Here is a 13,151-nt window from a genome sequence, read left to right as displayed (position 1 = left end):
TAAAAATATCTACTGGTTAGAGTGGATGTCAATTGAAGAATTTAATATTTCATTAACCATAGAAAATAAAATAATTATTATCAACCAGGATCCTTGATGTAGGAAATTACTGATCCCCCAAAAAACCTCAACTGAGCTCCAGATGTGTGAGAAGGACCGAAAAAAGAATCTGGAGAGATACAATTACAATCTAGAGCCATTTGGAGAATGACTGTCCGTGTCATAGTGGTGAGTGACTGTACCTCAGTCCCTTGATTGGGAAGTTCCTGCAGATTCTACACCGAACAGGGTGAGTGACCATTTCAGTGGCTGACAATCGGTAGCAGGTTGGGAGCCACAGGAGGATGGGAGGCTCAGACTGTAACCAAGATAGGAATTTCTCTTCTTTGATTGCTGAGCTCAACACCTGAAAAACAAAGGTGTACTTTGATGTGTTTCTAGAAATGATGTTGGTCTCTAATATTGATGAAAATGTATTTTCCTCTTCTTTTCGGGTTCTGTTTCTGTCAGCTCTGCTGAAAAAGTTCATGACACGAAAAGTCAGAGGCAAGTTGACCTCCTCAATTAAGTTACCTGGGGTGTCGTGTGGAGTACAGGTCTGTAATTTAAATCAGCCAGCAACTGTGTCTACCATCCCGCCCTCCCCGCCGGCTCCCAGGGTCATTTGCATGGCACTCACCCCTTGGAAACAGCTACGTGTAGCTCTTTCCACAGAGCACAGAGCACGACTCTCACCCACGACAGTTGGGATCTGCAAGAGGCAAGAAATCCCACATCAGCTGTTGGAAAATGGAAAAACATGTGGACGCCGACATCAGCACTCCTGAGTGGTGGTGCTTACAATCATGGAGTCACAAGAATTGGTGTCTGAGACTGGATGAACTGTCTTAATCTAAGCAAACAAGAAAAGTGTGGGTTTTGTGCAAAGTATGAATAGAGACAATAGATGAATAAGCAAGAGGAAGTGGAGTCAGGAGGAGGGAGGAGAGGAGGAAGAAAGTTTGGCAGCTGGGGCAATGAGCGACAGCTTCTGTTGTTTCTTATGATCCCAGTCAAATTAATTTAACCTTTGTCGGCCCTTGTTTACCTATGAATTACAGGTAATAATGATACTGTATTAAAATTTAGAGTAGTTTTAAGAACAGCCTTTCCAAACACTTTCACATCATCGCATTTTCACTAACGCCAGTTTCTGAGATAGGGCAGTAATCTTTATCCTTGTTTAAAGGTGATTGAGACTTAACATTTTGGTCAAGGTTATGAATGAAAGCGAGTTAGCTACAGAATTGAGATCTCATTTCAAGACTCCCTTCTCTGTTGGGGGGTTTTTACAAAGCTCTGCCACACTCCAAATTTACATCTATTCCAATGGCTCAATCTCACTCAATAGTTTCCATCTTTCAATCACAGTTACCATAAGGAGTTTAGCTAAGGGACATAGGATTCCTCATGCCTGCCAAGATGGCCAGGGACTTGGCTCTGACATTATCTATATGCACATTTATGTTTACCTGTCACCTCCATTTATGCCCATTTGGTTGTGGGGTCCTAATTTCAGTCTGACATCTTCTACAGCACAGCTTGTCAGCAGGCATTGCCTGCAAACTCAGAAGTAATTTCAAAGACCCCCTGCTGAGTCCATCAACTCGAATAAACATTCTTCTAATCAGGAAAGTGGCACTTAGAACCACTTTGCTGACAATTAGCCAGGCAGAAGTCAACAAACATTTGCTTTATAGTGACAAGATGGCTTGTACTTTAAATTGATAATAACCCCATCACCAGCCAAATACAAGTAACCATTCCCTATGTTATTTTGCCTTTGTCTGAAAAAATAACTCATTATCCATACATTGGTCTGTGAATGCTAGTGAACTAACTGGATCACTTATTTAGACATTGTCCTTGAGCCCTAGGAAAGGGGTTTAACCTAATTTGTGAAATAAGGGAAGTGTATCGGTTGAGATTGACCTGCCAGCTCTGTGATTCTGACACTAGTCAAAAGAAAATTCACTGCCGTAGTGGGTTTTAACCTACATTTTTGGCTCTAAGCATGTGAACAAAAATTTTGTAGATTAATTGCTCATTTGACTAATTTCTTGCAGGTGTTCTGTGGAAGAATTAAACACGGCTAGATGACACGCTGGCACAGGCAGAACACCACTTGAAATGATAATTAGGATTCTCGAGGGAGGGGTTTGCATCGCCAAGTGGGACCTGGAATTTTATATGGGACTCTATCTCTGAGTTCTTAATGGAAGTCAATGGGATGATAATTTGCTATGCAAATCTCCACCTTCCTAACAGCATTCTCCTGCGCATACTAATGCATTGGGGGAGACAGCTCTGCGGGAGCTGCCATTTCAGCAGCTCATTGACCTCAGCTGAGCCTGGAACAAGGGCAGATTTGGGGGGCCTGTTGGATGGTGTGCTCACCGGAATTCAGCTGCAGTAGTCAGGAAGCAAGCACAAGGATTTGGACAGGAGAAGGAAAATGGTCCTCAGTCCATCTTCTTTCACCACATTCACCCTCATAGGCCGGTCTTAGAAGTCTGTTTGTGTATGTGGACCGACAGGTCTCCCGCTTTCCCTGGCTCCCCACCAGCTCGAGTCCTGAGATGTGGGGATTGTCGGGGTAGTGCCGTCAGTGCCTTTGCTACGGTAGCTCCTTGAGACGTGCCTGAGAGTTAGCAGAAAATGGGCATCGGGACCCATGTGCTACGACCACCACCGGAACAGCTCTGAAATAACTAGGCCCGATGTTTTAACCTTATAAATTTATATACAACATCATTGCTCCTTTAAGAAATAGAAACACTTTAAATATTGTTCGTAACTTCCAGAATAAATTAAACATTAATTATTATGATCAATAGGAACATAAAATATTAATACTAAGATCAAAGCAAAACAGGTAATTTGGGATAGGTTTTTCCAAACCATACCCCCTGTCCTAGAGTTCTGATCATCTCCTTCCTTACGTATTCCTTACCCCCATTATGGCTATATCCAGTTCAGAATCTCTGATCCTGAAGGATACCAGAATGTGCCACCCCAAAATATGTCTCTTTGACATATGAATTATTAAGCTAAAAGCCATTGAGAACCAGGAGATGCAGGAAGAGCTCTAAAAATAGGGCACAAGTTTTTTTTGGGGGGGGGTAAAGAACATATATATTTGGAAAGGAAATTTTCATTTGCCAGGTGTTTTCCTCTCTCTACCATTAAGAAGAGAACTCTTAAGAACAATTATCAATGGAGGAGACACAGACTTAGATCTGAATAACTCACCTTACTAAATAACTTTTGTTCACCACACTTTCTCTGGTCACCTTCTCCTAATTTGCCTCCCCAACTCAGAAGCCCAGCCCCTTTTTCCTTTTGTTTAGGTTAAGGTGGTATGAAAGCATTCATCACTGGGTAACTCCCATGTGTATGCGCCATACATGTTAATAAACTTGTTTGTTTTTCTCTTGTTAATCTGTCTTTTGCCAGTTTAATTTAGAAGTAATTTCTAAATAATCTCTGGCTAGGGTCCTAGTCAGAAATTATTTTTCCCTCCCCTACAGCTGAGACTCAGGAGAAAAATGACAGAAAATTACTGTGGCTTCATAGTGTAGAAAACCGAGTGTGGAGATCTTACAGAGGCTGGAAGAAGAATAGAGATACCCTCAGAACGAGGGTAACAGTACTAAATTTGTACATTTTTAAAGCATAAGAAATCATGGAAATCTTAACTATTTGAGTAGTCGGCATTGCATTTCATTTATGCTTTCATTAAACATTTGTTGAAGGCCTTAGTGCCGCACAGTTTTCAAACCATTGGAGAGAGAAACATGAATGAGATATTATTCTTGTCCTTGAGAATCAGCCCAGTGGGGAAGGCATATATCTAGGTTATAATCTGCAACAAAATTTGACAAGTACTACAACAAAATTATGCACAGGGAGTTAAAAAAGCTTTTAGTGAGATGACTATATTTGAATGACCTTGAACAATAAACTGTATTTGTCAAGTGAAAGGTGTTGCAGATAAATGGAACTGCGTAAGTCAGACATGGGAAACTTGGCACGTGTTGGCAAAGTAAGGATTTTGATATGCAGAAGTGAAAAGGGTATAAGGAGTGTAAAGAAAAATTAAACACTGTGGAATAAGCAAAAGAAACCACTAGATATCATTTCAATGGAGATTATCTGAATCTATGGAGATATACATCATTGTATTTGACAAGGCTATTTTACAACTGTAGATATTAAAGTTACCATGTATAAAACTGATCAAAATGCAAATAATTCTTATCTATAGACATGCAAATAAATTCTGTTCTGGTTGAAGAACAATTCTCCCCTTCCCCCAAAAGCCACCTTCAAAGGCATTTTAATATTCCTAATCTCTCGGTTTGTCTGTTTATTTGATTATCACTTTCAACTAGTCTTACTGGTGCCCTCTTTTAATGCATAAATAAAATCAAATTTTGAACGCATGTTCATTTTATATTTGTATGAGAATCACAATTTTACCTCTTTTTGAAACGAGAAGGATTGGTTCAATCATGAAAGCTTTGCTTATGACGCTAAGGAGTTCAGGCTTTATTCTACAGACGTGAATGGCCAGTGAAGAATTTTAGACATGAGGGCAACATGTATATTTTGGAAAAGTCACTGGTTTTATTCTGGAAATAGTGTGGGAGAGAGGGAAGGCTCGAGTTGGGAAAGCCAGCTAGGAAATAATTGCAACAGATCGGGTCTGTACTCGGATTATAGCAGTGGCTATAGAGGGGAGGGAGTGCTTGGAGAATTGTAGTAAGCTAGAAATCAGATTCTTTAATAACAGATGTGACTAATAACTGGAACACACTGAGAATTCTTAAGTATTAGAGATTTACCTGCTGCAGATCTGTTAGTAGGTTTCTCAAAACCCTTCGAGTCATGCGTGCCCCAGAATCATAACCTCCTCTGTTATTTTCTGCATAGAGCTGAAAAAGAGCTAGACGCATAAGGAGGAAAAGAAATCTTAAATTTAATTTCTTGCAATGTGTCTTTGAAGAGTATGTGCTTTGAATTCTAAACAGTTTATTTGTGGGTATGAAAGAGAAAAAAAAGAATGTTATATTTCTTTTATTTTATTAGTAGTTTCAAGTATAGAGTACATTGGTTAAACATTTATATGGTTTATAAAACGACCCCCCTGACTCTGGCTCTCCACCTAGCAATTACATTAATGTTGACTGCATTCCCTATGCCATGCTCCCCACCCTCGTGACCATCTATCGACTACTAATTGGTACTTCTTTAACCCTTCACTGCTTTCTCTCAGCCCCCCAACCCCGCTCCTCTCTGGCTGTCACCAGATTGTCCTCTATATTTGTGAGTCTGTTTTTGATTAGTGTGTTCTTTTTGAGGAACATTATATTTCTTGATTCGTTGCTTTCTATTTTGAAAACTTCCCAAACTAGATAATTTGATAACTACTGAAAGCCTTTGCACATTTCAACCCCTCGATAATCCAGCACAACGATGATGAAGACCATGAGGTTGGTAAACAGCAGTGTGAGGAGAGTCCCAGTCTTTAAAGGAATAATAATCACCAGTGTCTGAATAATCCCTACATGAATAAATATCAAGGATAACCAGGTAATGAATAATTAGAAAGCATAGATTGACATCTTGAAAATTCCAAGTTGTGCCAAACAAGAGCCTGGGTGTCTGGGATACAGGAGCGAGTGAAGATGGTGATGTGTTGGAGATTTGGAGAGCGCTATGCCTCACACACTCAACACTCCTGTGTATCTTACCTCTGTATTTTGTAAGAGGGCTGTCTCCTGACAGGGCAATCAAGGCAGCGGCTGCAGGTACAAGCTTGAGAAAACCAGTTCCTGTGCTGCATGGCAATAAAACACAGAGACGAGAATAGGAAAAGCAGAGATTTTCTTAACGAACATTTTTGACATGGTGTAACAGTTCAAGCTTTACTTGTATCTAGATGTTTTCCTGTATCTAGAATTGGACAGGACTAAGAATTAAATTAAAATATTTTATCACTCATTCATTCATTCATTCATTCATGTGTTCAACAAATATTTATTGGGCACCTTCTCTGTGCTAAGCACTGTACTATGCACTGGGGAGACAGGGGGCTACCCTGTCTTCGTGGAGGGTAGTCTCACTCCTTCAGGACCCACATGCTTGGAAACCAAACAACAGAGACAGGTACTAAAGACAATCGAAAGGAGCAAACATTTACACCGAAAAGGACTTCACTAGTTTATAGTCTCTCACTCGGATCCTATTTGGCTGTGCAGGTTCCAAACCTGTAGAGCAAGTATCACAGGCAGGAGGCCTGTTAGAGGCAGGCACTGATATTAGAAATGCAGTCAAAAGCTTAATCTTTAAGGAAGCCGAAATCATGAAAAAATGGCTTTGAGAACATGTTTATATATTACTTGTGCAATTAAAAAAATAAATAATAAACTAGAAAAGGAAACATTATAGGGAATTTGCCAGATGGTTAAACTGTACTTGTCTCTGTGCAGCAGATTTTGGGGTGATATTTCTTTTTTACTCTAAATTTTTATGTTCCCCCGAAATTCATATGTTGAAATCCTAACCCCCAATGTGATGGAATTTGGAGGTGGGACTGTGGGAGGTGACGTATAAGTCTTTTTATACATCAAGCCTCAAGCAAACATTAGACAACACCAAATAGTCAATGACCAGTGCCAGCTAACCACCACTCTTGAGGTCACAGCCTAACCTCCACACCCTCACCTGTCATACATGGTGGTGAGAAGGCTCAGAATGAGTTCCGGAGTTCTGGGATGCACCTGTCCTGGTTTTGCCACCCCGACTCTCTGAAACAGCTCCTGGAGGGCCTGGAAAAGCTGCTGCACGGAGAGGGGGCTCTCTCTTGCTTCCCAGAAACGTTGACGCAATAGGACATGCTGAACCAGAGAACTGTCAATTAAATCCACTGTAGAAAGCAAACGAAGAATTGAGTCTTATTTTCTTGATGGGAACAAAAGGCTTCAAACAAAGCAAATGTCATCTAGTGTTTAATGAAGACTGTTTAATGAAGACTGTTTGTTTAATGGCAGCTATTTCTTTTAAAAGAAGTTAGATACGACCACCATTTTGACACATATCTCTTGTGTATAATGGAGACATTACTATTTTGACAGTCAATTTGATTTTGGAAAAGTACATCTGTTAGTAAAGCATAGTTGTAAAATTATTGCCAGTGTAACCTTTATGATGTTGCTTTATAAAATTAGTTAAAAGGAGGAAAAGTGAGAGAAACTTGAAAAATAGCCTTGTGGTAAATAGTTGGTGAAAACATGTTTATGTTCTTAAAGGGGATTGAGAAAAATGACCTTTCATGTTCAAATATAGTTTTTCCTGTCTGCACCCTAACTTCAGAAGGAATATCGTGTGTCAAAATGCAATTGCCTTAGTTAAAAAACACCAAGTGATCTTTATAAAGGAGAAGTTGCTGAATTTGGTATTAGACTTTACGTCCCACCCTCGCCTCAATAATATTTCTTTTTTGGATCTTGGTTCCATTAGTAGTATTATCTGGAGAAGGCACTAAATAAAACCCAAACTGCTTACAAAAAATAATGGTTTATTTCTTTCTTGTATTCTTTTACCACCTCTTAAAATTTTTACAAAGCAATGAATATAAAGGAAGAATGAAATAGAACTAACCCTATGGCTTCCTGCAGACAGAGAGTGACAGACAAAATGAATAAACACCCATTTGTGTCATCTGAGAGATGGGGATGTCAGTGGCACCAAGAGCTGCTGGCATTTAAAATGCGTCAGCCTGTGAAGTGATAAAATCCTGTGCTTTTCTCTACTTCATAAATCAACCACACGGATAGGAAATCTAGCAAGCATAATACAATTTTTTATTTGTTCTCTGATACTGCTTTTAAGGAGAGAGTTTAAGGAAGTGAGAAGTAATTTTCAAAATGTGACTTTAATAAAAACCTAGCTGTAGGTGGTAGAGGCTGCAAAATCTTTTATTGTTACTCAGTCGCAAAACCTATCACCTCGCCCTGGCATGCTGCACACAGGGCAGTTGTGTCTTCTGCTGAAACTTCTGAATCACAACGAAACAGAGAATAGTGGTGTCCACTAATCTCACCAGAAGATTTGCAGTGATGCTCCCCAGATCCTGCTGCCTGAAGCTCATGGTATGTTTTATCTCTGTTAGAGACATTTTTGTTTCCAAATTTTTGTTTGGACATCTTTTCTAGAACTTTTAACTACTAATTTTGTGTCTTGTTAATATTTCTCATGAATATTATTTATATTTACTGTGTATGATATCGGGGATAATAAAAAGTACAAGAAGTACATCGTCGGGTTACGTTTTTTTGTACCTACCCAGACATCAATGACAAAGGCTTATATAAACATTCGATGCTAACTTTCTTTAATGGGAGAAATTCTCCAGGTAAAAGAGCATAATTGAGGGTAGATTTTTAGTGAGCATATTCTGCTTTTTGTTGACCCTTCCCTGGAATAATAAATAATAGTTATAAGTCAGTTTATTTGTTTACATCAGTGATTAAAAAAAAACCTTTTTTTTTTTTTAAGCCAAGGACCCTTATACAGAAATGCAGTGTAGAAAATAGAGAAATGTAGAGTTGTTCTGTTTGAGGAGATGGTCTTTTTGTTTTTTCTGGCTTGCCTATACTTCCTTTCCCACCTTGCTAATCCTTTCATGCCCTGCTTCACAAGCATGCACACTTCATGAAGCACAATTTGAAAATCACTTGTCTATGTAACTTGTGGCAGAAAGCAAAATATAAAAAATTCAATCTTTAGGAGAAATGTCATATATATAACACAGCTTCTTTTAGGTTTGATGTGATAAATGCCATAACTCATTTCACATGAAGTGATTTTTTAAATGCAATATAGAACTTATTAGAAATCAATAACTTTAGATGTGCTGAATGTTTTTCATAGCCAGAACCCAATTTATTTTATTTTGGGGAATTTTTATGGGATAAATGTGTTTACTATATTTTACTTTATTTTGCCTAGATAACAATATAGGAAAAGAAAAATATAATATTTAATCAGATATAAATTTAATGCAAAAGAACTGTTCCTAGGGAATTTTTGAGATAGTATTAAATTTTATGGCCCAAAGATTATTCATCTGAACTTACCTTTGCATGTTCAGAGAGACATAAGAAGTACAAGTTGAAAAATGCAAATCTTATGTGGTAGAAGGAATTTAAAATGTCCATACTTAAATCTACAAGCACAGATGCTAAACTAACTTATTTTGTAATTTTATTTTGCCTTAATATTGGTACTCTGAAGAGGAAGCCAAAAATTTTTGCAGAAACTAAATAGAGAAAAAGAAATTCCTCATCCAAAAATCATTTTCTATCTCAGCCAGTGAAGCTATCTTTGGGTTGAACACACATGGTGTCCCCTCCTCCCTCCACCTTCTCTGTTACAAATGGAGGAAATCCACAGAGCAAGACTGTAGTCTGGCAGTCACTCACATGAATTTTTGTTTTCTTTGTGAATTTCACATCACACATCAGGATCAGATTATTTCAAGTGTTTCAGAGAGCTGTACTTACATTGACACATGGTTTGCAATGATTGTAATTTGAAGGCTGTTCTATAAATGGAATTCTCACTACTATTAAGAGCATCTGTAAAGAAAACATGAAATAACATGGATCAATATAACAAGAACCATCTCGTTAGATAAATCTCCCATTCTGGAAGGAAATCCTAGAGATCACGTAGCCCCACTTTATTTTGTAGGCAAAGAAATTAAGGTCTAGGGTTCTCTTTCCTACCTGGGAACAAATTATAATTGTTTACAGTATCTGAGGCTACAAGTGATCTTAGACTCACCCTCTGAGCCCAGCGAATTAAGGAATCCACCAAAGAGTGAGGAGTACTCCTCCACAAATCTGTCCACTTTTTATATAAACTCAACTTTGTTAACATATTCTAGTCATATGTACATACATGTATATTTATATAAAAAATGACTCAAAAATCTATCCATTCATTCAACAAATATTTATTGAGCTCTTACTCTGTGGCCCTGGCATGATTCCAGGCCCTTGAAATATAGCAGTTAGCAAAACAGATAAAAATCCCCACCATGAAGAGCTTAATTTCTAGTGGCATTCACATAATCATTTCAGTAACAGAGGAGGAAGAGACACCTAAGCGAAAGAATGAGAAGGGAAAGCCAAAGAAACCAGGAGATACCAATGGCATAAAGGCCAAGGAAGGTGAGTTTCAGATGGTAGAGATAAGCCAATACTTCAGTACCTGGAAGCCACAAGGTAATCAACTATGGACTAAAAAGTAGCCTCTGCTTGTTATGATTAACTTGATTATTGAGAGCTTCGTAAGAGCTGTTTCAGTGTGGTCATGGGGTTAAAAATCAAACTGCACAGGACTGACTGATAAATGTTAGGTGAAGAAAAAACATGAAAGAGGCTGCTTTTTCAAGATTCTTCATCTGAAGGGAAGGCAGGAGAACCATAGCTGGAACAACATGTAAAATCGAAATTGTTTTTTGAAAGAGAAATTCTGGAATGTAGGCAAGGATCGGAGAGGAGGAGCCAGGAGAAATGATGAGGTTGAGGATTCAGGACATGGGAATCCAGGTGATACTTGGTATAACGAAGTCCCATTTAGGGGGAATCTATTCCCTTAGCTACCAGCATCTATTCACCTTTCTTTTAGTGAATCACCTACCCTTGAACTTAGTCCATAAAATTTTAATGTGTGGATTCCAACTCTCCTATTTCCATGAGGGACATGTGGCCCTGGCCTGGCCAGTCAGTGAGGGGCTCATCGCCCTCCCCAGACATGGGTACATCACCAAATTCTGGCAAAGAATACACCAATGAAACTCGAATCAAAGACTCTTTGTTCAAGTTATCAGGGAAGAAAACTAATTTTTTTTTTTTCTATTGGACTTGAAGTTGGAATCCTGGATTGAAGCAGCAGTTATTCTCTTGTCAGGGTGTGTCACTTGAGAATGAAACTGACACACACACAGGAAAGCAGAGATGAACTCGGAGATGGAGAGAAATCACATCCTGGGGACATTTTCTGGGCCCAGGGCAAGCTAGTCTTGCCTTGGGTAATTAATTATATAAAATAATAAAGCCTCTTTGAGTTGGTTTTTCTGTCAAAAGCAACTGAAATATTGCTGACTAATGCAATCCTTAAAGTGAAGACAATGGCTGGGGGAGGGTACACAGGTGAAGGAATTAGCTTTGGCATGAAGCCTGTGCCTCATTCCCTGAGAGGGAGAACAAAAAGGTAGGATGGTGGTGTGCAGAAGAGTGCATGTCAGAGGCCTTCTGTTTTCCTCATGAAGTTCTGGTCACGTTCACTCAGAGTGGTGAGGAGATGGCGGAGTGGAACATTCTGGAATGTTGAGGTACGTGAAAATTCGGAATTGTTACAGTAGCAAATGAGAGAGGAAACCAGCCACAAACTGGAAAGAATTGCCATGCAACTTTGCTTCTCCGATATGTCCTGTAATAACAAATTTCAATTAAATAGAGTCTATATGCTTAATGCTAACTTGGAGGCAAGGTTTTACATGCAGGCAAGCTTTGAGCTCAGGACTTACTTGTATTTATTATGCTGAAGGAGAGATGCCTTGAGGAAAATAAAACTAGTTTCCAATTTAATGTCAGTCGCTTACCATAAAACTCAGGAAATTGGGAGAAAGTGGTATGTATGTTTGAACAGTGTTTGAGACTATTAACACAGCCAGCTCTTTAGCCTTTGCTAAACAGACCTTCAGCAAAACAAGTAAGGGACTGCTCAGTTGGATTTCATTGATTTAAACATACGTAGCAGGATAATTTATGGCAACATTTATTTCTTTCTTGTTCTTGCAGCAGTGGGAGAATTTAAAAAATAAAAAGGCAGTATTTCCATGTCTATTCTTTTGTTTTCCAACATCTACACTCTTTTTGCTCCTTTGAGAGATTTGACAGATTCTTTGTGTTTGAGGGGTGACCTTGAAGCCAACACCACTCCAGCCTTAGTGTGAAAAGCCCATCAAAATATTAATGCCACTCATGGAAACGGGAGCGTTGGAATCAACACTACCAGAATTTCACAGACTAAAGTCAGGGCGAAGTTGTTCTTCTGAAGCAAATTAGGTGCTCTGGTTCACCAGCAAAAGGGTGAAAGAGTGCTGGTGGCTAAGAGAATAGGTTCCCTCTGAGAGAGGCTTTAGTGCATGAGATACCACCTGGATGCCCACGTCCTGAATCCTCAACCTCATTGTTTCTCCTGGCTCCTCCCGGACTCATGCACACATTTCTGGATTCTCCTTCACTTTTGAAAACCAGTCATGATGTCATGTTGTTCTAGCTATGGCTCTCTCTTTTTTTCTGGTGAGGGAGAGAGCTGATGCCTAGACAGGAAGCTAGGAGAAGCCTGTCTGGAGTTGGGGTTTGGAGGTCATTTCCAGGTCTGCCTTTATACTAGTTCACTAAATGGAGGGAACGTTTGCATGGTGGAACCAGGGAGACCAGACATTAGGCATGGCAAGGATCTCTGTGTCTAATCTTGACATAGAGTCCCATGTGTTCAAGTGGACTCAAAAGCCAAAGAGAAAAAACATAGCAAGTGGTGGCCACAATGGCACTTCAGACCAAATGGTCTGAACATTTCAGACCAATGTTCAGGATAAAAACCTTAGAGGTTTCTGTCTGTCTCAAAGGGGTGGCTTGCTCCTAAACTTCATTCAGTCTAAATTTCATACCAAGCTACAGTGACTTTATTTTGGTTTGCAAAAGGATGTTTGTCGCCCTCGAGCGTTGCGGAGTAAAGTCCTATCTGTTACACGTATGGATATTGAGTGCCTGGCACTGTGCTAAACCGCTGAGTTGATCTTGGCACTGAACCCTATCAGACTCATCATGGCACTGAACTGAATTCTATCAGACCGAACCCTATCAGAGGAGTTAGAACACACCAAAGGCCCCTCCCTGAACATATATTGATTTGATCAATATATGATCCTAAGTTGAAATACTTACCTCAGGTGAATGTGGGCTATGCCTAAAAATGTCACCAAAACAAGCCATCTTGTTTAAGAACTCTCACCCTCTTTTGTTTTTTTT

General features: G+C 39.3%; 1 protein-coding gene across 1 annotated transcript in view; it reads right to left on the bottom strand.

The window, feature by feature from the left end:
* The window catches only part of DYTN (dystrotelin), a 53,561-nt gene that overhangs the window by 37,126 nt on the left and 3,284 nt on the right, over positions 1–13,151 (bottom strand). The window contains exons 2-7 of the mRNA XM_011369670.1: positions 9,609–9,683; positions 6,769–6,970; positions 5,796–5,881; positions 4,887–4,987; positions 680–751; positions 243–406 (exon numbers count right to left, since the gene is read on the bottom strand). Coding sequence (XP_011367972.1) covers positions 243–406; positions 680–751; positions 4,887–4,987; positions 5,796–5,881; positions 6,769–6,970; positions 9,609–9,683 — 700 coding nt within the window. The remainder of the gene's footprint in view (positions 1–242; positions 407–679; positions 752–4,886; positions 4,988–5,795; positions 5,882–6,768; positions 6,971–9,608; positions 9,684–13,151) is intronic.

The sequence above is a fragment of the Pteropus vampyrus genome, unplaced genomic scaffold (assembly GCF_000151845.1).
Source record: "Pteropus vampyrus isolate Shadow unplaced genomic scaffold, Pvam_2.0 Scaffold152, whole genome shotgun sequence".
NCBI lineage: Eukaryota > Metazoa > Chordata > Mammalia > Chiroptera > Pteropodidae > Pteropus > Pteropus vampyrus.
This window is presented reverse-complemented; position numbering and strand designations above follow the sequence as displayed.